We start from the raw sequence: 22,157 nt of genomic DNA, 5'->3' as shown, positions 1-22,157 counted from the left end.
CATTTAACATTTTGGTAACATGATTCACTTACAGAATTGACCAGAATAGGCAAGAGGAGGAAGACAGTGGAGGAAGGAGTCACATTGTTCTTTTGTCACATTGTTCTTTCCTGTGGAGTATTTCCCAATTCCTGCTGCTCTTTCCACATCCCTGGGCCTGGCAGCAGGATGGCACTCTTGGACCATGACAGAAAAATGGTGATTTGGAAACACCTGCCTTTTCTGTCTCCCCAACCCTTCCATTTCAGTGCCCATTCTCCCTCCCAACCCACGGCCCATGAGCTTTTGCTTCTCCTAGCCTCTCACCTAGTGCTGGCTCCTCAGAGGGAAGTGAACCATCACCCCCTGGAGGGTGGAACTGGGGAGAGAGAGGCCAGAGCCTGGGGCTGGGGCAGAAGCTGCAGCAGGAAGGAAGGAGGTTAGAGAGACAGATGAGGGGTGAGATGTGAGTGCTCAGAGGGAGAATGAGGACATTCCCAGCATCTCCATAGAGGAGGGAGGAAGGGGCCTTGAGTGCTGAGGCAGAGAGGGGGGCAGGGTCTGGATGGGATGCCCCTCCCTCAGCCCCTGGTCCTCTGACAACACCTCACCTAGTCACACTGAAGGGCTTCTCTAGGCCCAGGGGCACCTGCAGGCAGGTGTATCTCATGCCTTCTCTGGGAGGGTCCCCCACAGCTGCCCAGCCCTGATATGTCTCATCTCCCTGGGTCTGGTCCCCTTGAGCCTTGAGTCCAGAGTTGGCTCCTTCCCTTCCAACCTACAGAGTGAGGCTGGCAGATGAGAAGCCAAGTGCTCTGCATGGCAAGGTATGGTTGCCCTCAGGGTCCTCCTTGTCAGTGACCACAACTCTGGGGAAGTCAGGGAGGCACCCGGTGCAGGAGAGAGAGAACAGAGAGGTGGAGTGAGGGTGGGACACACTTCAGCCTCCCCCTCCTCTCCTCGTCTTCCTCCACATGCCAGTGCATTTCCCTCCCCAACTCCAGAACTTCCAACAGCCACAGCAGGAAAGGGAGACCCAAATCCCCATCACTCTCTGCCACAGTCTCTGTGAGTGTGGCCACCTCCATTTCTACTGCAGCTTTAGGGTCTGCCCCAGAGCAGAGTCCTGGGTATGCTTACAGCGGGATACTGGAAGGTTCTTCCTTCAAATATCTGCATAGCTGTTTCCTCCTCAGGTCTGCTCACATGGCCCGTCCAAGAGGCCCACCCTGACCATCCTATATTTATGTATGTATGTATGTATGTATGAATGTATTTGTTTATTTATTTATTGAGATAGGGTCTCACTCTGTCACCCAGGCTGGAGTGCAGTGGTGTAATCTCGACTCACTGCAACCTCCGCCTCCCAGGTTCAAGTGATTCTCCTGCCTCAGCCTCTTGAGTAGCTGGGATTACAGGTGCGCATCACCACTCCCAGCTAATTTTTGTATTTTTAGAAGAGATGGGGTTTCACCATGTTTATCAGTCTGGTCTCAAACTCCTGACCTCGTGATCCGCCTGTCTTGGCCTCCCAAAGTGCTGGGATTACAGGCATGTGCCACCGCGACTGGCCCAATTTTTGTATTTTTAGTAGAGATGGGGTTTTGCCATGTTGGCCAGGCTGATCTTGAACTCCTGACCTCAGGGAATCTGCCCGCCTAGGCCTCCCAAAGTGCTGGGATTACAGGCATTAGCCCCCGCACTCGGCCCTGACCATCCTATTTAAAAATGCCACCTGTGTGACTTTGCATTAATTCTCTACTTCGTATTATTGTTTTTCTTATCTTCTATCTCTTTCTAAGTAAGCAAATGTCTTTTCCCAAAGATGGCTTCACCAATGTCTTCGATCCCACATGCTCTTTAGCAATGTGACCTTGCCATCCTCTATCAAGACCTGAGCCTAATCCCCCTACTCCCTGACTCTTGGATCTGAGGCTGGTTTTGGTGACTAGAACATGGGGATCATGATACTGCCTGACTTCTGAGGTTCTTACAAAAGATCCTGGCCGGGCGCGGTGGCTCAAGCCTGTAATCCCAGCACTTTGGGAGGCCGAGACGGGCGGATCACGAGGTCAGGAGTTCGAGACCATCCTGGCTAACACGGTGAAACCCCGTCTCTACTAAAAAATACAAAAAGCTAGCCGGGCGAGGTGGCTGGCGCCTGTAGTCCCAGCTACTCGGGAGGCTGAGGCAGGAGAATGGCGTAAACCCGGGAGGCGGAGCTTGCAGTGAGCTGAGATCCGGCCACTGCACTCCAGCCCCGGTGACAGAGCGAGACTCCGTCTCAAAAAAAAAAAAAAAAAAGATCCCTTGTGGTTCTGACTAGACATCTTGAAACACCCCCTCTGAAGCCCAGGGATGGAGCAGGGAGCAACCTAGCCATGTGGAGCAGCAGGTGGAGGAGAACTTAGACAACCGAGTTAACAGCCCCAGTCAGCCTCTTGAATGTTCTGGGCCCCTCGGGCTCCAGATGATGGCAGCTTTTGCCCATGTCACATGGAGCAGAAGAGCTGCCTGACTGAGCCCAGTCAACCCAGAGAAAGCGAGAACATATAAAGTCTGTTGTTTTATTTTAAGATTTTTTTTTACTGGAACACATCCATGTAACCCACTACTGTTATTATGTTTTTATTTATTGTCTGTCTTTCAGATTGTAAGCATCAGGGAGCAGGTGTTTGTCTTTTATTGATTAAATGATCACCAGGCCTAGAACCATGCCTAGCACAGAGGCACTCACTAAATATTTGTTAAGGCATGATTAAATGCTGTGATCTTAAAGCTGGGTCTGAGACTGGAAAGGGGGAGTTACTGGTATTTGGTTTTGGGGATTGCCTTAGTCATCTTGCACTGTAACTGAACTCAGGTCTGCTCTGTTGCCCATGCTGGAGTTCAATGGTGCGATCTCGGCTCACTGCAAGCTCTGCCTCCTGGGTTCAAGCTATTTTTCTGCCTCAGTCTCCCGAGTAGCTGGGACTATGGGTTCAAGCGATTTTCCTGCCTCAGTCTCCTGAGTAGCAGGGACTACAGGTGTGCACCTCCACGCCCAGTAGATTTTTTTGTATTTTTAGTGGAGACTGGGTTTCACCATGTTGGCCAGGATGTTCTCAATCTCCTAATCGCGTGATCCACCCACCTCGGCCTCCCAAAGTGCTGGGATTACAGGCGTGAGCCACCGCGCCCGGCAGTAGTTTTTTTTAATCTTCCCCCTCCTCCCACCCTCCACCCTCAAGGATGCTCCAGTGTCTATTGTTCCCTTCTTTGTGTCCATGTGTACTCAAGGTTTAGCTCCCACTTATAGGTGAGAACACGTGGTACTTGGTTTTCTGTTCCTACATTAATTTGCTTAGAATAATGGTCTCCAGCTCCATCCACGTTGCTGTGAAGGACGTGATTTCGTTCTTGTTTTCTGGCTGGGTAGCATTCCATGGTGTATATGTACTGCATTTTTCTTTATCCATTCCACTGTTGATGGGCATCTAGGTTGATTCCTTGTCTTTCCTATTGTGAATAGTGCTGCACTGATCACGAATTCTTAAAAGTAGAGATAACTGAAGAAATGTAGGTCAGGTGTAGTGTTGGATTTCATCTACAGTGATTTCTACATCTAGTGAACTATGATTATCTCTTTCTGAATTATTGAATTAAGTGTTAAAATGCATTAAAAGATTTAAAGTTTAAATATTCTTACGTTCTTGGGATTCATAACTTGGTCAAGATATTTAATTTGTTTATAGCACACTGATGGACACAGTCTACTATTTTTCTCATCTATTTTTCATCTAATTATTAATAGTGATTTTCCTATCATGTTTCTTTATTATTTGTTCTCTAACTGACTTTAGAATTAACATTATTCATATCTGATAAAGTGAGTTGTCTAGCTTTCCATATTTTGCCCCATTCTCTTGAATATTTTAAATAAGTCCAATAACCTTCTTTGAAGGTTTAGTAGGACTTCCCTGTGAAACAGTCTGGATATAGTTGGGCAGAAATAGAATTTTTACAACTGTTTTAACTTCTTTACTTGCAATAAGTCTTTTCCATCGACATTTCTTTTTTGTTTTTATAATTTCAAGATTGTTTACATCTCTACTATAGCTGCAATGACGTATTTATCTGTCGTAATACTGTCTTGCTCTTAATTAACATTGTTTTTTTTCTCTGTTCAAAGAAACAGCTGCTTTTAGCAGGCTAGGTCCTCAGCAGTGGCAGCTGCCAGGTCAGCCCTGGTGAGTGGCGACTCAATTGCTGTGCCCATGCAGTGTCCGTTGCAGCCACCATGGCCACTTCATGCACGAACTCCATGAGCAAGCCCTGTGTGGCTGAGTGGCATCGTCCGTCAAGCCATCTCGCCCACCTGGTTACAGGGAGCCCCAGCCCTTGGAGCCCCTCTGGTGGGCATCCACATGCAACCTCTATCTTCACACGCTCTTCCCATGGAAAGAGGTGAATGCACACTTCTCTCTTCCACCCCCCAATTTTCCAACTTTATTTTCCCCAAGTTCCAGACTGGCCAGGCAACCCATGAGCCACTGCCCATGACTCATGCATTCATGCACTGCTGGGGCGTCTTTTCTACCCTCCACCTCCTGTGGTCCTGTTTGAGTTTTGATTCCTAGTTCCTGGCTCCACAGCCATTTCCAGAGCTGTTCTGGTGTCAGCTCCCAAGCCCACTGCTCTTGTGGTAGATTCTCCTTTTTATATCTGAGTCACAGGCATTTATTTCCTGGAATTAAAAAAAAATTTCACTGGTATTTTCAGTGCAGCATTTCTAAGGACTTGGAGTAGGAGAAATTCTATTAGCTTAGAGAGAATTGTTTCCAAACACCAGAAATGTAAACTTGAAGGAAAGACATCATGTATGGAGGAAGGGGGACAAATCACAGCTGGGCAGTGGGTTTTGACCAAGTAAAATCTCAGATAAACAACACCTTCATCAAGCAATATCATGTCTACCCTCCAAGAAACACCCTGGAGTCCTACTCACTCATAAACCACCCTCCCCCACCCTACAGTAGCCACTGTCTTGATTTGTAACACTGTAGATTAGTTCTGTCGGTTCTGATTGAATGAAATTAAAAGTTGTTTTCATGTAGTTGGGCTCATCATCTTTGTTGGGCTCATCATCTTGCTATGTGTGGTCATAGCCTATTCTCTCCCATGGCCGTCAAGTGCTCCACTTTATTTATTTATTTATTTTGAGACGGAGTTTCACTCTTGTTGCCCAGGCTGGAGTGCAATGGTGCGATCTCGGCTCGCTGCAACCCCCGCCTCCCGGGTTCAAGCAATTTGTCTACCTTCGCCTCCCGAGTGGCTGGGATTACAGGCGTGAGCCGCGTCCGGCGAAGGATACATCTCTTATTTCAGAAATTATTCAGCTAGTAAATGAGGAAGGAATGAGAGACTGAGACTATAATTCTTTTGCAACCCATAACGAATTAACAGATTTAGCCATTGAAAAGCAATGGCAATTAAAAATAGAGTAAAAGTGCCGGGTGCGGTGGCTCACGCCTATAATCCCAGCACTTTGGGAGGCCGAGGGGGGCGGATCACGAGGTCAGGAGATTGAAACCATCCTGGCTAATACGGTGAAACCCTGTCTGTACTAAAAATACAAAGAATTAGTTGGGCGTGGCGGGCGCCTGTAGTCCCAGCTACTCGGGAGGCTGAGGCAGGAGAATGGCGTGAACCCGGGAGGCGGAGCTTGCAGTGAGCCGAGATCCTGCCACTGCACTCCAGCCTGGGCGACAGAGACTCCATCTCAAAAAAAAAAAAAAAAAAAAGAAAAGAAAGAAAAAAAAAGTAGAGTAAAAGTAAATAATCAGTACTAAGTTCTTCCTCTTGATGGAAGAATACACTGGAGTGCCATAAAGTATTCAAGAAGAAAATCAAGTCTGCCTATAAGCAAATATCTGCAGCCAAGTACCAATTTATAGAAAGTACAGATAAAACAGGTCCATATTAAACTATGCCTTGGGATGGAGACAGCAAAATGCAAACTATGGAAAATTCAACCAGGACAATATAAATTTCAAGGAGGAGCATAGAGAAAGAAAGAGAACAGGACAGGCTGCGGTTGCTCATGCCTGTAATCCCAGCCCTTTGGGAGGCCGAGGCAGACAGATCATGAGGTCAGGAGATTGAGACCATCCTGGCTAACACGGTGAAACCCCGTTTCTACTAAAAATACAAAAAAATTAGCTGGGCATGATGGCACGCGCCTGTAGTCCCAGATACTCGGGAGGCTGAGGCAGGCGAATCGCTTGAATCCAGGAGGCAGAGGTTGCAGTGAGCCGAGATCGCCCCACTGCACTCCAGCCTGGGTGACAGATTGAGACTCCGTCTTAAAAAGAAAAAAAAGAGAACAAAAATTATATATCCCAAGGTAAAACTAAACTACAGTTTCAGATGATGAAAATATAAAATAGAACAAAGAAGTGATGTTCATAAAGGTCAGGCTGTGATTTTATGCAGAGGAGGGAAGCCTTTATCACTGAGTTGGGGCAGATGATGGGGTTTCTGGGCTGGTTGACAAACTTCTATATCTCTGGTGGTTGAAGGGTGTTTATCTTTTATTATTGTTATTACAGGGCAACATTTTCAGACAGTTTTTCTTTTTGGGTAATTTTTATTTTATGACAAAAAGCTAATGAAGAATAAAATAATTTATAGGTCATGATTACGGTTTGGACAAAGCCTACTCTCCACACCCCTCTGCAGACACTGAGTTCGCAAAGCAAGTGGCAGCCCCAGGACCCCCTGGTAGGGCCACCTCACTTCCGGGTGTGTTCATGTCACTGAAGGCAGTGTCCCAGGTCTATTCCTTGATGCCCGGAAGAACCTGACAGGACACAGTTGAGGGGAAGTCTTCTCTGTCACCTGCAGGTTCTTGGCTGTCACTGCAGAGGGAGCGGGTCCTCACCTCTCCCACAGGCCGGATTACAGCCAGAACCTCCTCTCCGCATGGGGAGTGAGGCTTGGTCCTTTCCCTGAACTCAGTGACAAAGATCTCTGTGTCATCACAAGAAGGCTCCAACTCTTCAGAGCAGATGTTCCCCCACAAGGTCAGCCCCTGAATGTTGGTGACAGATGTCCCACCTCCATCCCTTCCCAGTCCTTTCTGTTCTGCTATGAATCTGTCAGTCATTGGGAACTAGCAGGGAAAGAGGAGAGGAGATTGCTTTGATGCTGGCTCAGGGCATTGAGACAGACCTCTTCTCTCTGAACCTCACACTTTATCCGCTCCCAGACGCATGAAATAAAACACAGACCAGAAATGTCTATTTAAAGAGTAAACATCTATGGTATAAAATTATGCACATATAATATTAGACACAGAGTAATGCATAACAGTGTGACGGGGCGAGGGAACCACAAGGTGACAAGAAAGCTGGTCCTAGCTGGTCAGGAGTCATCAGCAAGACGCTCACAAAGCTTACCTATGATAACCTAATTACTACACATGTAATATATTAAAATATATTAAAACATAAGAAAATAGGACGGGCACGGTGGCTAATATAATAAAATATATTAAAATATAATAAAATAGGCCAGGCATGGTGGCTCATGCTTGTAATCCCAGCACTTTGGGAGGCTGAAGCAGGTGCATCACCTGAGGTCAGACGTTTGAGACTAGGCTGGCCAATTTGGCGAAACCCCGTCTCTATGAAAAATACAAAAATTAGCTGAGTGTGGTGGTGCCTGTCTGTAATCCCAGCTATTCAGGAGGCTGAGGTATGAGAACTGCTTGAACCTGGGAGGCAAAGGTTGCAGTGAGCTGAGATCAAGTCAGTGAACTGCAGTCTGGGTGACAGAGTGAGACTCCGTCTCAAAAAAAACCCCCAAAAAACAAAACACACACACACACAACAGAAATAATGATACCAATTAATATGGCACTGTTAAGGGCCCCACAACCCTGTACTGGACTGAACAAAGGATGAATGTGGGAATAAAGACAAAGACAAAAGAGTATATTTGGAACAAGGGGTCAGGGGGCTCCTTGCTTCTCGCGAACGAGGGCTCTCTGATCTTCCACAGCCCTTCGTATTTATTGGTATAGGAGATAGCGAGAAGAGGGGTGGAAGATCCTTCAGCTGCTGGGTCCAGAGTAGGCTTGCAAGACTGCATTCCTCGAACAATAGGCTCTAGATGACCCAGTAGATAACCTCAATGAGCACCATGGAGTGATTGCCCTCAGCAAACCTTCTGTCGGCAGGGGCAGTCCTGAGTTTGCCCACATCCTGCATTCATGATAAGCGGTTTGCTGTTTGATCATATAGCCTCCAAAGGAATGTTGAGTTGGTCATGATCTCTTTGCCGCTCTCTATATGGCAGAGATGCAAACACCTCATATCCACTAACACTTTGCAGCATCCAACAACAATAAATAAGTGCTGATATTTTCTCTGTTTCATAGGTCAGGAAACAGAGGGAAAGTGCTGGTGAGATCCAGGCAGGGAGTTGAATATCGGCCGCCTGTCTGTAGAGTCTAGGCACCCTCAGTGGAGCCAGTGGACCCAGGAGCTGACATCAGAGGCTGAAATCCCAGCTGTGTGGCATCCCTGTGGTCTCCCGTCCCAACCGGGTGTTGATCCAGGGTCTGCAGGCTCACGAGCTCTGGAGAAAAGAGGGAAACGGGTAAATGCTCCACTGGGTGCAGTGTTGTGTTTATTCCCTGAGGATTTTTCTCTCTTCAGTTGCTCCAAAACCAGATTCACCCTTTCTCTGAGGGAAGATGAGCCCCCCACTCTTTTCTTCCTCCCTCTTTGCTTTTCCCAGCTCCTGCCAGTTCCCTCCCACCACTCCATCAACATCAGCCCCTGCCCTTGCCCATCACCCATCGTGCACGGAGTGAAAGGGCCACAGAATAAAGGACAAGACCCAAGAGGGAACCCAGTGCCCTCCCCTCCTCTCAGACCTGACCAGTCCTGTTACAGTGAGAGGCCTCCCCAAAGAGAGGCCCTGACCCTTACTCTCAGTCCCCAGGCCCTCCTCTCCTGCAGAGGCACCTGCACATCAGGGCAGGCCCTGCCCACTGTGGGCTCTGCCCTCTACCTGCAGCTCAGTGCTCCTCCCCTCCCAGCCCTGAGCAGACAGCTCCTAACTGGGAATCCCATCAGGAAGGCTGGGGTGCCCAGCAGGCCCAGCATGGAAAGACGTGGCTACCAGAGGATCTGCACCTGACATGACCCTGGGACCCCCACCTTGCTCGAGGAGGCCTGGCCTCTCCTGACCCTCAGCACCCACCGAGGCCTGTGACCTGCTCTGGAGTCACCACTGCTCCTGCCTGGTCCACTTACTCCACCCCAGGGCTGCTGCTTGGTGAGGCTGCGAGGCCTTCCTGCTCTGTCCCTAGCAGGGATTCCACCTAGGCCACTGCCCTTGCAACCTACAAGGGATTTTCTCCATGTGGAGTAGGGGAGTCCCCTTAGCCTGAGGCTGCTTCTGCCCACCCTCTGCACCTGGGAACTGCCACTGCCACAGCCACCATCTTCCACACAGATTCTCCTGGAGAGGGGCTCCAAATTTGAGTTCCTGTTTTATTTAATATGCTTTACAACAGCAGTATTAGAGGAAATCCTATTAAGATTATAGAGCTGAAATTATGAACATTTTTATTGGACATCAACATTGAAAACAGGAATTTTGAGAAATTGGCACGTGAATTTCATACCCTTTTCCTTGCCAAAACCCCAGTGACCTATGAGGAAACCATTCCTGCCCACAGGAAAGCAGAACTGACAATCCCTCTACGGGAGACACCGCAGGTGAGAGCAGGAGCAACCACAGACCTACACTGCCCCTGCTGTGGGTGCCTCCTGGATGGGGCCCTCTTGCTGGAGGGCAGGGCATGAATCTTCCCATCTGCTCAGGCCTGAGGGGCCGACTGATAGTGCAATTAGGTTCAAGGATGAGAAACCAGCGCTCTTACCGCCAGACACACAGAAGTGGGGAAATGACAGAGACTCAGGTCTCCTGGACACCCCAGCCTCTCACTGTCCCCTGCATGGCCTGTTTTTGCAGAAACACAAAACTTCCTGCTGTCTCTTTTCATCTCCCATCAAACAACCTGACTGGGGGGGAAAAGATTCTGACCGTCTCTTACTCCAAATTTGCCAGGCAGTGACTACCTTGAGAAAGGGAACTTGGCTCAGGGAGGGCAAGGTGAGGCCACAGAGCACAGAACAAAGCCCCAAAAAGATGGTGCTTGGGGACTGTGTCCCTCAGGGACTGCAGAAGAAAACACTCGGAGGTGGGATGAAAACAGGGACCACAGCTGCCCTGATGAGGGGCTGGGCCCCGCTCCTCAAATGGCCCAGGAACATCTGCTTATCTACTCATCCATGTCATCTGCAAGGAAACTCTAGGAGGCCAGGTGGTGGGAACCTGGAAAGTGCCTCCTGGAGGAGGCACATAGGGGAGGCACTGCCTCTCCTTGGATTCCTCTCCAGTGTCTGGCCCTCCCCCAATCATAGCTGCCTTTACTATGATGCCTTTACTACTATCTGAGGCCATGATCATCCATCAGCATGTGATTCCCAACTTACCCCACCTGGACGCACCCTAGTGAGCCTGAGAGACAGAGAGGCCGGGATGGGGACAGAGCAGGCGCTGCAGCCCTCCCTGTGCCCACTCCACCTGCAGCAGGAGGAGGCCACAGCTGGACGTTCGAGGGCCTTTCCCCAGTCCTGGCTTGGGAAGGACTTATGGGTGTAGATGGGCATGTGGCTCCCATTCCCCTCCCAAATACCCCAACTCCCATCCCCTGTTCCAGCCTTGTCATCTACATCCTATCTGTGCAGGAGCAATGAGGGGACCCTGCTGCCCAGACAGGAGCCTTGTCATCTCCAGAAACTGCCTCCTTTTCTCACCTGGACCCTCTGCCGCTGATGTTTTCTTCTTGCGACAATGGACATAGATAAAAAATGCCGTAGCAATGGCAACAGCAACAGCAACAAGAACATATAGAAGGTTTCGCCATTCACTCTGAAACACCGGTGGCTTCCCTGAAAAAAGGGACTTGTTATACACTGGGCAGAGAACTACAGCCTTCCCCGCTGTCCCTATCCTGGCCTGACCCTCTCCAGGGTCACCCCAGGCTCACCAGAGGGCACAGGGTGAGTGCTGTGATTCCCGCTGTGTTCCATGTAGCAGGCAAACTTCTGCTCCTCTCCTTGGCGAATCCTGGTGGCCACCCAGGTCTGGTAGGTTCCATTCCAATCAGGCAGGACATCCCCCCACTGCTGGGCGTCGTGGCTCAAAGACACCCCATCCTGACGCCAGGTCAGTGTGATATTCCGGGGATAGAAGCCGGAAGCCCTGCATGTCACAGTGATGTTGCCCTCTGAGGCCTCGCTGTGGGTGACGTTCATCATGGGGGGCACTGGAGAAGACAGGGCAGAGCCAGTGAAGCCCTGCTCCCCACAAAGGGAGATGCGGGGAACAGGTCTGCTCCTCTCCACTGTTCCCACTCTGGCTGAATCCCTCACAGATCCCAGACCTTCTGTAAGTCTGTCCTCAACCTGTGGCCAAATTACTCCAGGCTAGCAGGAGGATGGGCCTTGGGACTGTGGCCTCAGGCTCTGGAATCCCCACATTGATGCTGAGGAGGGGGATGCTGGGGTGGACTCCTGGGTCATAGGGCCAGGAGGGAACTCTCCAGGATGGGCAGGCTGGGAGGCAGAGGGGGCAGCCCTGGCCCTGAGGGCTTCCTCTCCTGCCTAACTCCCACCCCAGGCTCAGGCTTCTGTCGTAGGGCCCGCCGCTTTCCCAGATTACAACACTGGATGGTTCAGTCCCTGACCCACTGTCCTTATCCAGTGGCTCTAACGATAGAGGAAAATCAGGACACAATATGCCAACAGGAAATGCTTGCATCCATAGCACAGGGAGGGTTTCCCTGGACAGAGCTGGGAGGCGGAGGCAACTCTAGCAGAATTGGAGGGAGAGGAGAGCCCCTGGCCGGGATTGGTACCTGTTCTCCTGACGGCCACCCCGGATTTCCGATATTGCCGTAGTTTCTTCAGGCAGTCTGCCTGCACAGCGCGATAGTGTGTCTTGGTCTTCATGGTATCTTCCTTCGGGAAATTCGTAGCCAAGGTCTGAGCTCTGGAGGACTGGGCCACTGTCCATTTCTGAGTCGCCAGGTTTAGGGAGAGGAAGAACTCGCCATCGTAGTACCAATGCCAGGAGCACCCGGTGCTGCCGTCTTCATAGATCTCACAGATCTCAATCTTCTGGAGGGAATGCAAGCCTGCCCCCACCCAGCAGTGACTTCTCCATTCCCGAAACCATCACCTTTCCACTCAGGTGAGGAACTCAGCCCAGCAGGGACACCTCCCTGGCCCTCCTCCATGCCTCCCTGTGTGGGCTGAGTGCTGGCTCACCACCCTGCTGAGCCCCACTGACCTATTCCTCACCCCCACCCCCAGCCAGAACCAGCAGGAAGAGACGGGTCCTGCTCTCTGCCTCCAACACTCCTGGAGAAGGCCTCCCATTACTCTTGCCCCTGCCCACTCTCACCTCCTTTCTGGCCCTCAATATGAGTCAGGGTCCTCCTGAGGTCCTGCGCATTCTCTGTCAAGTCCTCGGTCTCTTGGTCTCCCGGGACTGCTTCTGCCCACTGTCCCTGGGGCCTTGCCCTGCGCGTCTCCCTATCATAGCGCACGAAGAGGTGACCATCCAGATGTCCCTCAGCGAGAAACTCTGACTGCACAGATCCATCCCGGGACAGCACCGTGACGTTGTAACGAAGACTGTGGAGCTCTGGGGAAGAGGAAATAACAGATGAAACTTCTTCCTGGAAATAACTTAACATCGATGTTTAACACACAGGTCTGCTGTCCCAAGCTTCTTGAGGAGGCAGGAAATGCACATGGGCAAAGGGACAAGAATGAGGATTTCAGATACAAGGAAAACTGTGAGGGTGGCAGGACAGAGGAGGGGACTGATGAACGGAAGAAGGGGGAATGCAGATGGCAAACTTGTAGGCCAGGTGCCAGGACTGGGTGGCCACAAGCCCCCTAAGGGAATAGGGGCCACAGGGAGAGGCTTCCCTGAAGGGGCAAGGGAAGGCAGTGGTGGAAGGAAGGTCTTGCCAGAGGGTATGGTGGGAATGGGAAGGGACTCAGGCTCAGGGGGACCCATGTCCAGTGTGGCTGTGGTGTACAGGTGACGGTGAGATGGAGGCAAGGGGAGCTGCCTTGAGAAAAGACTCATCATGGGCATGGCGGGGGCAAGGGAGGGGGTAGTCATGAGGCAAAAGGGGTAGGAAGGTTGTAGCCCCAGGGAAGCTTATAGTGGGGTCAGTATCCCAGAGGGGAGCAATGGTGTGGGCTTGGGTCCAAAGTGGAGGAGTGGCATGACAAGGCCCCAGGACAGCAATTGGATGGACCAGTTAGTGTCCACCGGGGTGGGCAGGTGACAGGTCTCAAAGAGTCAGTCCATCTTTTCAGCAAATAGTGTTGGGGGCACTGGATGTTCAAATAAAATAAAATTGGACCCTTAATTTGTACTATATACAAAAATTAACTCAAAATGAATCAAAGACCTAAACTCTAAACTCAAGAACTAAAACTTAAAAATATCTTAGAAAAAAACATTGGGGATAATCTTCATGACATAGGATTTGACAGTGTTTTCATGGATATGACGCCAAGGCACAGATAGAATAGAAAGAACTGACAAACTGGACTCATGAATATTCAAAACATCTGTGCATCAAAGGGCACAGAGTGAAAAAGCAATCAACGTCTGAAATGAAATAAATATTGCAAGTCATATATCTGATAAGATATTAGTTTCCAGAAGGCCAGGTGCGGTGGCTCACGCCTGTAATCCCAGCACTTTGGGAGGCCGAGGCAGGCAGATCACGAGGTCAGGAGATCAAGACCATCCTGGCTAACATGGTGAAATTCCATCTCTACTAAAAAAAATACAAAAAAAGTAGCTGGGCGTGGTGGTGGGCACCTGTAGTCCTAGCTACTTGGGAGGCCGAGGCAGGAGAATGGCGTGAACCGAGGAGGCGGAGCTTGCAGTGAGCTGAGATGGCGCCATTGCACTCCAGCTTGGGTGACAGAGGGAGACTCTGTCTCAAAAAAAAAAAAAAAAAAAATTAGCCGGGCATGGTGGCAGGAGCCTGTAGTCCCTGCTACTAGGGAGGCTGAGGCAGGAGAATGGCATGAACCTGGAAGGCGGAGCTTGTAGTGAGCCGAGACTGTGCCACTGCACTCCAGCCTGGGTGACAGAGCAAGACTCTGTCTCAAAAAAGAAACAAAGAAATTAGTTTTCAGAATATATAGAATATAAAAAAGTCTGACAAAAACAACAAAACAGTCAACCCACTCAAAAATGGGCAAAGTAGCCATGAGAAGCTATGTGGGGGAGAAAAATAGGCAAAAGACTTGAATGGCCAATTCTTCAAAGAAAATATACAAATGATCGATAAACACATGAAAAGATGCTCAATATCAGTAGTCACTAGGAAAACGCAAATCAAAACCACAATGAGATACCACCTCAAACCAATCAGGATGGCTATTATCACACACACACACACACACACACACACACACACACAAATAGCAAGTTTGGCAAGGAGGCAGAGAAACTGAAGCCCTGTATACTGCTTCTCGTATATAAAATGGCACACCTGCAATGGAAAACACTATGGTGATGCCTCTAAAAATTAAAACATGAAATACTGTATGGTCCAACAATTCTATTTCTGGATATATACCCAAAAGAAATACCCAGAAGAAATAAATATATACCCAAGAGAAATGAAATATTTGCCAATATCCAAAAGGTAGAAATAACCCAAGTGTCCACTGTCTGAGGAATGGATAACCAAGACGTGGTACATACATATCATGAGTATTATTCATCATTAAAAGGAATGAAATTCTGACCCACACTACAACCTGGATGAACCTCAAAATATTATAAGTGAAATAAGCCAGAAACAAAAAGACAAACATTACATGATTCTACTTAAATGAGGTACCTAGAGTGTCAAATTCATAGAAACAAAAAGTAAAATGGTGGTTACCAGGGGCTAGAGGTAGGGAGGAATGAGGAGTTACCAATTAATGGGTACAGAGTTTTGGGTTGCACAAAAATGTGAATGTATCTAATGCCACCGAGTATACACTTAGAAGTGGTTAAAACAGTAAAATTTATGTAATGTATACTTTACCACAATTAAACATTTAAAGAACAAGAAATACCAGTCCTATTCAAATTGTTCTGAAAAATAGAGGAGGAAGGAATACTTCCAAACTCATTTTACAAAGCCAGGAATATCCTGATACCAAAACCAGGCAAAGACACATCAAAAAAAGAAAACTACAGGCCTATATCCCTGGTGAACACCGAGGCAAATATTGTCAATGAAATACTAGCAAACCAAATTCAACAATACATTAAAAAGATCATTCTTCATGATCAAGTGGAATGTATTCCAAGTATGCATATACAAATCAATCAATGTAATACATCATATCAACAGAATAAAGGACAAAAGCCATATCACCATTTCAACTGATACTGAAAAAGCATGACACATTTAACATCCCTTCATGATAAAAACTCTAAAAACACTGAGTATACAATGAAAAGACCTCAATATAATAAAAGCCATATATGACAAACTCACAGCTAGTAACATACTGAATGGGGGAAAACTGAAAGCCTTTTCTCTAAGATCTGGAACAAGACAAGGATGACTACTTTCACTACAGTTATTCAACACAATACTGCAAGTCCTCGCCAGAGCAATCAGACAGGAGAAGGACATAAAGGGCATCAAAATTGGAAAAGAAGAAGTCAGATTATCCTTGTTTGCACATCATGTGGTCTGATATTGGAAAAACCTAAAGACTCCACCAAAAACCTAATAGAACTGAAGAACAAATTCAGTAAAGTTGCAGGATACAAAATCAACATGAAAAATCAGTAGCATTTCTATGTGCTAACAGCAAATAATCTAAAAAAGGAATCAAGAAACTAATCCCATTTAGCTACAAATAAACAAAAATACCTAGGAATAAACTTAACTGAAGAAGTGAAAGATCTCTCTAATACAAACTATAAAACGCTGATGCAAAAAACTGAAGAGGACACAAAAAAAATGGAAAAGGCCATGTTCATGGACTGGAAGAATCAATGTTTTTTTTTTTTTTTTTCTGAGACAGAGTTTTGCTCCCATTGCCTGGGCTGGAGTACAATGGCGCGATCTCAACTCACCACAACCTCTGCCCCCTGGGTTCAAGCGATTCTCCTGCCTCAGCTTTCCTGAGTAGCTGGGATTACAGGCATATGCTACCACGCCTGGCTAATTTTGTATTTTTAGTAGAGGTGGGGTTTCTCCATGTTGATCAGGCTGGTCTTGAACTCCCGACCTCAAGTGATCTGCCCACCTTGGCCCCCCAAAGTGCTGGGATTACAAGCGTGAGCCACTGCGCCCAGCCAGAAGAATCAATTTTGTTAAAATATCCATCCTACCAAAGCAATCTATAAATTCAATGCAATTCCTATCAAAACACCAATGACATTCTTCACAGAAATAGAAAAATAATTCTAAAATGTATATGGAATCACAAAAAACCCAGAATAGATAAAGCTACCCTGAGCAAAAAGAACAAAACTAGAGGAATCACATTATTTGACTTCAAATTATAATACAGAGCTACAGTAATCAAAACAGCATGGTAGTGGCATAAAAACAGACACATGGACCAATGAAACAGAATAGAGAACCCAGAAACAAATCCATACATCTACAGTGAACTTATTTCTAACAAAGATACCCATAACACATATTGGGCAAAGGAGAGTCTCTTCAATAAATGGTTCTGGGGAAACTAGATATCCACATGCAGAAGAATGAAACTGGACCCTATCTCTCACCATATACAAAAATCAAATTAAAAAGGATTAAAGACGTAAATCTATGACCTCAAACTATGAAACTATAGTATCTAATAATCCAATTTAAAAATGAGCAAAAGATCTGAATAGTCATTTCTCAAAAGAAGACATAAAAATGGCAAACAGGTATATGAAAAGGTGCTCAACATCATGCGTCATCAGATGAAGGCAAATCAAAACTACCGTGAGATAATCATCCCACCCCAGATAAACTGGCTTTTATCCAGAAGACAGGCAATAAGGAATGCTGGTGAGGATGTAGCAAAAGGGAACCCTTGTACACTGTTGGTGGGAATGTAAACTAGTACAACCACTATGGGAAACAATGTGGAGGTTCTTCCAAACACTAAAAATATAATAGAACTGTCATATGCTCCAGCACTCCCACTGTTAGGCATATACCCAAAAGAAAGGAAATTGGTATATTAAACAGCTGTCTACATTTCCATGTTTATTGCAGCACTATTCAAAACAGCCAAGATCTGCAAGCAACCTAAGTGTCCATCAACAGACAAATGGATAAAGAAAATGTAGTGTACGTGTGTATGTGGAGTACTATTCAGCCATAGTGTCATTTGCAAAGAACTGGAGGTTATTATGTGAAGTGAAATAAGCCAGGCCCAGACAGACAAACTTTGCATGTCCTCACTTATTTGTGAGAGCCCAAAATTAAAACAGTTGACCTCATGGGGAGAGACAATAGAATGATGATTACCAGAGGCTGAGAAGAGTAGTGGAGAATGGGATGGTTAATGGATACAAAAATATAGTTAGAATGGGCCGGGCACGGTGGCTCAAGCCTGTAATCCAAGCACTTTGGGAGGCCGAGACGGGTGGATCACGAGGTCAGGAGATCAAGACCATCCTGGCTAACACGGTGAAACTCCGTGTCTACTAAAAAAAAATACAAAAAAGTAGCCAGGCGAGGTGGCGCGTGCCTGTAGTCCCAGCTACTCGGGAGGCTGAGGCAGGAGAATGGCGTAAACCCGGGAGACGGAGCTTGCAGTGAGCTAAGATCTGGCCACTGCACTCCAGCCTGGGCGACAGAGCGAGACTCCGTCTCAAAAAAAAAAAAAAAAAAATACATATATATAGTTAGAATGAATAAGATCTAGTAGATAGCACAGCAGGGTGGGTACAGTCGACAATAATTTATTGTACATTTAAAAATAACTGAAAGAGCATAATTGGTTTGTAGCACAAAGAAAGGATAAATGCTTGTTGTGATAGATACTGCATTTACCCTGATGTGATTATTACATATTGCAGGCCTGTGTTAAAATATCCCAGGTACCCCATAAATATATACATATATATCTACTACATACCCAAACAAAAGTTAAAAATTAAAAACAAAGCAAGGGGTGGGAGTGCTGGCCAGAGAGAGAAAACCAAGGTAGAGGGAGAGATTCTCAGCCTGAGGAAGGGCCTGCCAAAAGGAGTAGCGCTGGAGGGGGAACAGTGGCACCCCAAGAGCAGGCAAAACAGATTTTAGATATGTGGTGTAGGGAGTGAGAGCCCACTGGGGTCAAGGAACCAAAAGAAAAGAAAGAAGGTCAAGGAGCAGTTGGCCCAACAGCCTGTTTTAGGTCTGGGTTGGGGAGGGGAGATGGCAGAGCAAGAACTGGAGGGCGGCATGACCATGGGGCAGGAGTGACTGTGGGAGAACTCGAGGTAGGGTGAGGACAGGAGGGGAGGGTGGGGCTTGGGAAAGATGAGAACTTGCTGAGGGCCCAAGGCAGCTGGGCAAGAAGTGGGAGCAGTGCAAGGTCCCAAGGTGGAGAGGGGCGGAGGGACCCGGGAGGGATGGTTCAGCACCTGTGGGCTGGAGGGTGGGGTCCTCAAGAAGGTGAGGCTGAGGATGAAGGAGTGGGGATGGGGCCACCGTGAGGCAGAGTCCAGAGCAGGCACGTGTACTAGAGGGGAGGGGGCATCTGCGCTGCCCCGTGCCCTGCCTAAGGCCCAACTGCCATTAGCACCAGGGCTCCCCTTGGGTGGTCTGGAGGGGAGTGGGATGGAGGGAAGATTCCCCAGAAAAAAGGCAGCACTAGAAGGTTAGGGTCAGGGACAATTGGGAGTGGGAGGCATAGGGGCAGCACTGGGTGAAGGCTGCTTGTAGGAAAGGCCGTAAGGGAGGCAGGAGGGACCTTCGGTGGCGGGGGCAGGGGATGAGGGCAGAAGACACCCTAGAAATGGCGACAACGGCCGCGTCCAGCAGCCCGCACCACCGACAGCGCACCTCAGCCCCGCCCTGAGAGCACAGCGCTCGCCGCGACCCACCCGACCCCGCGAAACGCCCCGCTGCTCCTGCTCCGCCAAGGACCGCCAGGAACGCCACTCACCAGCAGCGGCTCCCGGACGTGCAAAAGGGAATATGCTGGCCAGAAACAGCAAGACCCAGCCCAGTTCCATGGCCCCGACGTCCCCACCCTCTCAGTGGCTCAAGCAGTGGCGAACTGAGCGAAGCCCGGGGGAAGGCTAAGCGGAAACTTAATCACCTGGCCAGGCCCCGACAGCTCATCCAATGAAACTGGGGCCCGGAACTTAGGACCAATCAGGAGCGGAGAGAGCGGGGCCACGCTCGGAAGAGAAAATTCCAGTTGGCTGGAGACCTGGGGAGATTTAGAAGGCGGGACTTGGCGCCCAGAAAAGGGGAGCACGCGGGAGCGCAGCCTAAAGCAGGGACGAGCTTCGAGTAGCTGAGAGTACAGCTCCAACTTCATGAGCACGGCCAGGGCCCTGCCCGCCCTCCCGGCATCGCGACCACCCATCCCCACACCTCCACCCCTAGGAGCGCGGGCCTCACCAAGCCCCATTCGCCGGCCGCCCCATCAGACCGGCTCTCACTGGCTTGTTCCTTCCGGGACAGACAACGCGTGGCTATTCTCCCAACACACTCCCTTAACCGCACACAGAGTCACTAGCAATGAGAATAGTGACCAGATTTGCAGACCTGTTTCCAGATCTCAGCCACCTCTGCCTCTCAGAAACACCTGCCCCAGTAGAAGAGCTCAGACCACAAACTCTCTTAGACGTTTCAGCTTTATAATCTCCTTCTCCTCCCTTTGACTCAAAGCCAGGTCCCCCTTTCACCCCCTTATATCCTCTAAGTGTCTGAGGTCTCCCAGGGCTGCCTCTCTATTCAGTCCCTCGGTGATCACAGGGCCAACGAGGAGGCTCCCCATGGTTCACTACAACACCAAGCTCTCTCCAGACTCCCTTTTCCAGCCAGTTTTAGGACATCTGTATCTCTGGGACCACAGTCCCCTCCAATGTGGCAGATCTACAGGGACTCTCTACACATCTCCCACCACATCATCCTCTCTTCCTCCTCAGTTTCTCTTAAGAACATCACCATCCTTGGTCCCTTCTGATTTCCTCTTTCTCCTTCATCTTCGGGAGTCAAAGTCAGCTCCTCCAACCCTATTTCAATCCCACAGCCACGATGTCAGTCTAGGCTTTCCCCTCCCTTCAGCCTAGATCACTGCACAGGCTTCCTAAACACTGTGCCTGCCTCAGTTACAACCGGAGTGCTCCAAGCCACCCACAGCGCCCCATCTGCTGAATGTCACACATAATGGATGCTTCTACTCTATCACGGAAACCACAGCTGCCACAACCTGCTGTCTGGCACCACCCCCATTTCTCTGGTGACATCTCCCCAGGGTTGCAGTAAAGGTGGGCTCTGGGATCTCCTCACTGTATCCCACCAGGATGCCACTTCTCAAGCAGTTTCCCTCTTCCAGGTTACTGTCACCTCTGACTTGGAACCCATCAGACTGCACTATAGCCTTAAAATCTTCCCAATTAGGCTGGTCTGAGTGCAGTGGTGTTTACAACTAATTGATCACAACTAGTTACAGATGTCTTTGTTTCTTCTTCACTCCCAGTGTTTCACTTGACTAGCCTTTAAAAGAAAAAGAAAAGAAAAAAGAAAAAAAGGAAAAAAATCTTCCAGGGTAGATAGTGGTGATGGTGGCACAACCTTGTGATTATGCTAAAAGTCACTGAGCTGTACACTTTAAAAGGATAAATTGTGTGGCATATGAATTCTCAATTCTCAGTAATAAGAATGCTGTCCGGAAAGCCTCTTTCTACTAAGAGAATTGCCTTGTGCCCAATGCACATCTCTTAGTCGTTGGGACATCTAGGCAGTGGTCTTCAAACCTAGCCACTGCGTAGAACCACCTGGAGAGTTTTTAATATCCATGTTCCCAGGCCACAGCCACAACCTAGGCTGTTAAATCAATAAACCTAGGTTGGACCTAAATCTTAGTATCTTTTAAAATTCCATAGGTGTTTCCAATGTATAGTCAAGTCTTAGAACTACTGATTTAGCCCGTGGTTTGAACCTTCCTGATAGTACTCACTGTGCTCTGCCTTGAATCTTTTTTCATTTTTTAAATTTTTTTAAGAGAGGAGTCTTGCTCTGTCACCCAGTTGGAATGCAGGAGCGTGATTATAGCTCACTGCAGCCTTGAATGCCTGGGCTCAAGCAATCCTCCCACCACAGCCTCTTGAGTAGCTGGGACTACAGGTGAGTGCCACCACACCCAGCTGTCACCTATCATCTTCTATCCTGTGAACTCTCCAAGATCAGGAAATGTGCCCATTTCTTCATCAGCCTCACAAACTTTTTTTTTTTTAAGTTAAACTATACCTGTCATTACTAACTATTCCCCCATGATCCCTAGCCTATACTTTTCTGTGGATTAAAATGTAGCGTATTTGAGAATTTTAACAATTTCTTAGTTTTCCCATTCACATTCACTGATAATTTATTCTGATCCTCATAATATATTGAGCACAGCAGGGACTGGGGCCTTTCCCCACCTTAGAGAGATTATTTTCACTGCTAACGATCGTAAGCATAGTGAGAGACAGAGAGGGAGATGGACCCAGCCCTTCCCTCCACAGTGTCTACTCTCCCTCCAGGACTTCCTCCGTGTGCCAGCTCCAGCAAAGCATCTCATTCAGCTCACCGCCAAAAAAGACTTTAATAGTTCAATAATAATAATGAATATGTAAGGTTTGTTCTAAGGCATTTAGAAGTGGTTTCAGGGAGACATGAAGCCAGTCCTCTCCGGGGCTAGGGGAGGCCAAGATGGTCTTGAGCTCCAGGGGAGTTGCTTCTTAGTGCCCAGGCCTGGGCGTCCCTCCCCCACCAAGCCTCCCAGGTCTTCTGTCCAAAGCCCTCCCCCTCCACCCCACCTCCAACCCGTCTGCTCTGCCCCATCAACTAC

At 48.3% G+C, this 22,157-nt stretch overlaps 1 protein-coding gene across 1 annotated transcript in view; it reads right to left on the bottom strand.

The window, feature by feature from the left end:
• Nucleotides 1-7,258: 7,258 nt before the first annotated feature.
• The window catches only part of MICB (MHC class I polypeptide-related sequence B), a 126,196-nt gene continuing 111,297 nt past the window's right edge, over nt 7,259-22,157 (bottom strand). Inside the window, exons 2-8 of the mRNA XM_011944666.1 lie at nt 20,615-20,821; nt 19,257-19,526; nt 12,508-12,750; nt 11,960-12,238; nt 11,090-11,368; nt 10,857-10,991; nt 7,259-8,601 (exon numbers count right to left, since the gene is read on the bottom strand). Coding sequence (XP_011800056.1) covers nt 8,474-8,601; nt 10,857-10,991; nt 11,090-11,368; nt 11,960-12,238; nt 12,508-12,750; nt 19,257-19,326 — 1,134 coding nt within the window. The 5' untranslated portion in view covers nt 19,327-19,526; nt 20,615-20,821 and the 3' untranslated portion in view covers nt 7,259-8,473. The remainder of the gene's footprint in view (nt 8,602-10,856; nt 10,992-11,089; nt 11,369-11,959; nt 12,239-12,507; nt 12,751-19,256; nt 19,527-20,614; nt 20,822-22,157) is intronic.

Source organism: Colobus angolensis, unplaced genomic scaffold (genome assembly GCF_000951035.1).
Source record: "Colobus angolensis palliatus isolate OR3802 unplaced genomic scaffold, Cang.pa_1.0 Scaffold236, whole genome shotgun sequence".
Lineage (NCBI taxonomy): Eukaryota > Metazoa > Chordata > Mammalia > Primates > Cercopithecidae > Colobus > Colobus angolensis.
This window is presented reverse-complemented; position numbering and strand designations above follow the sequence as displayed.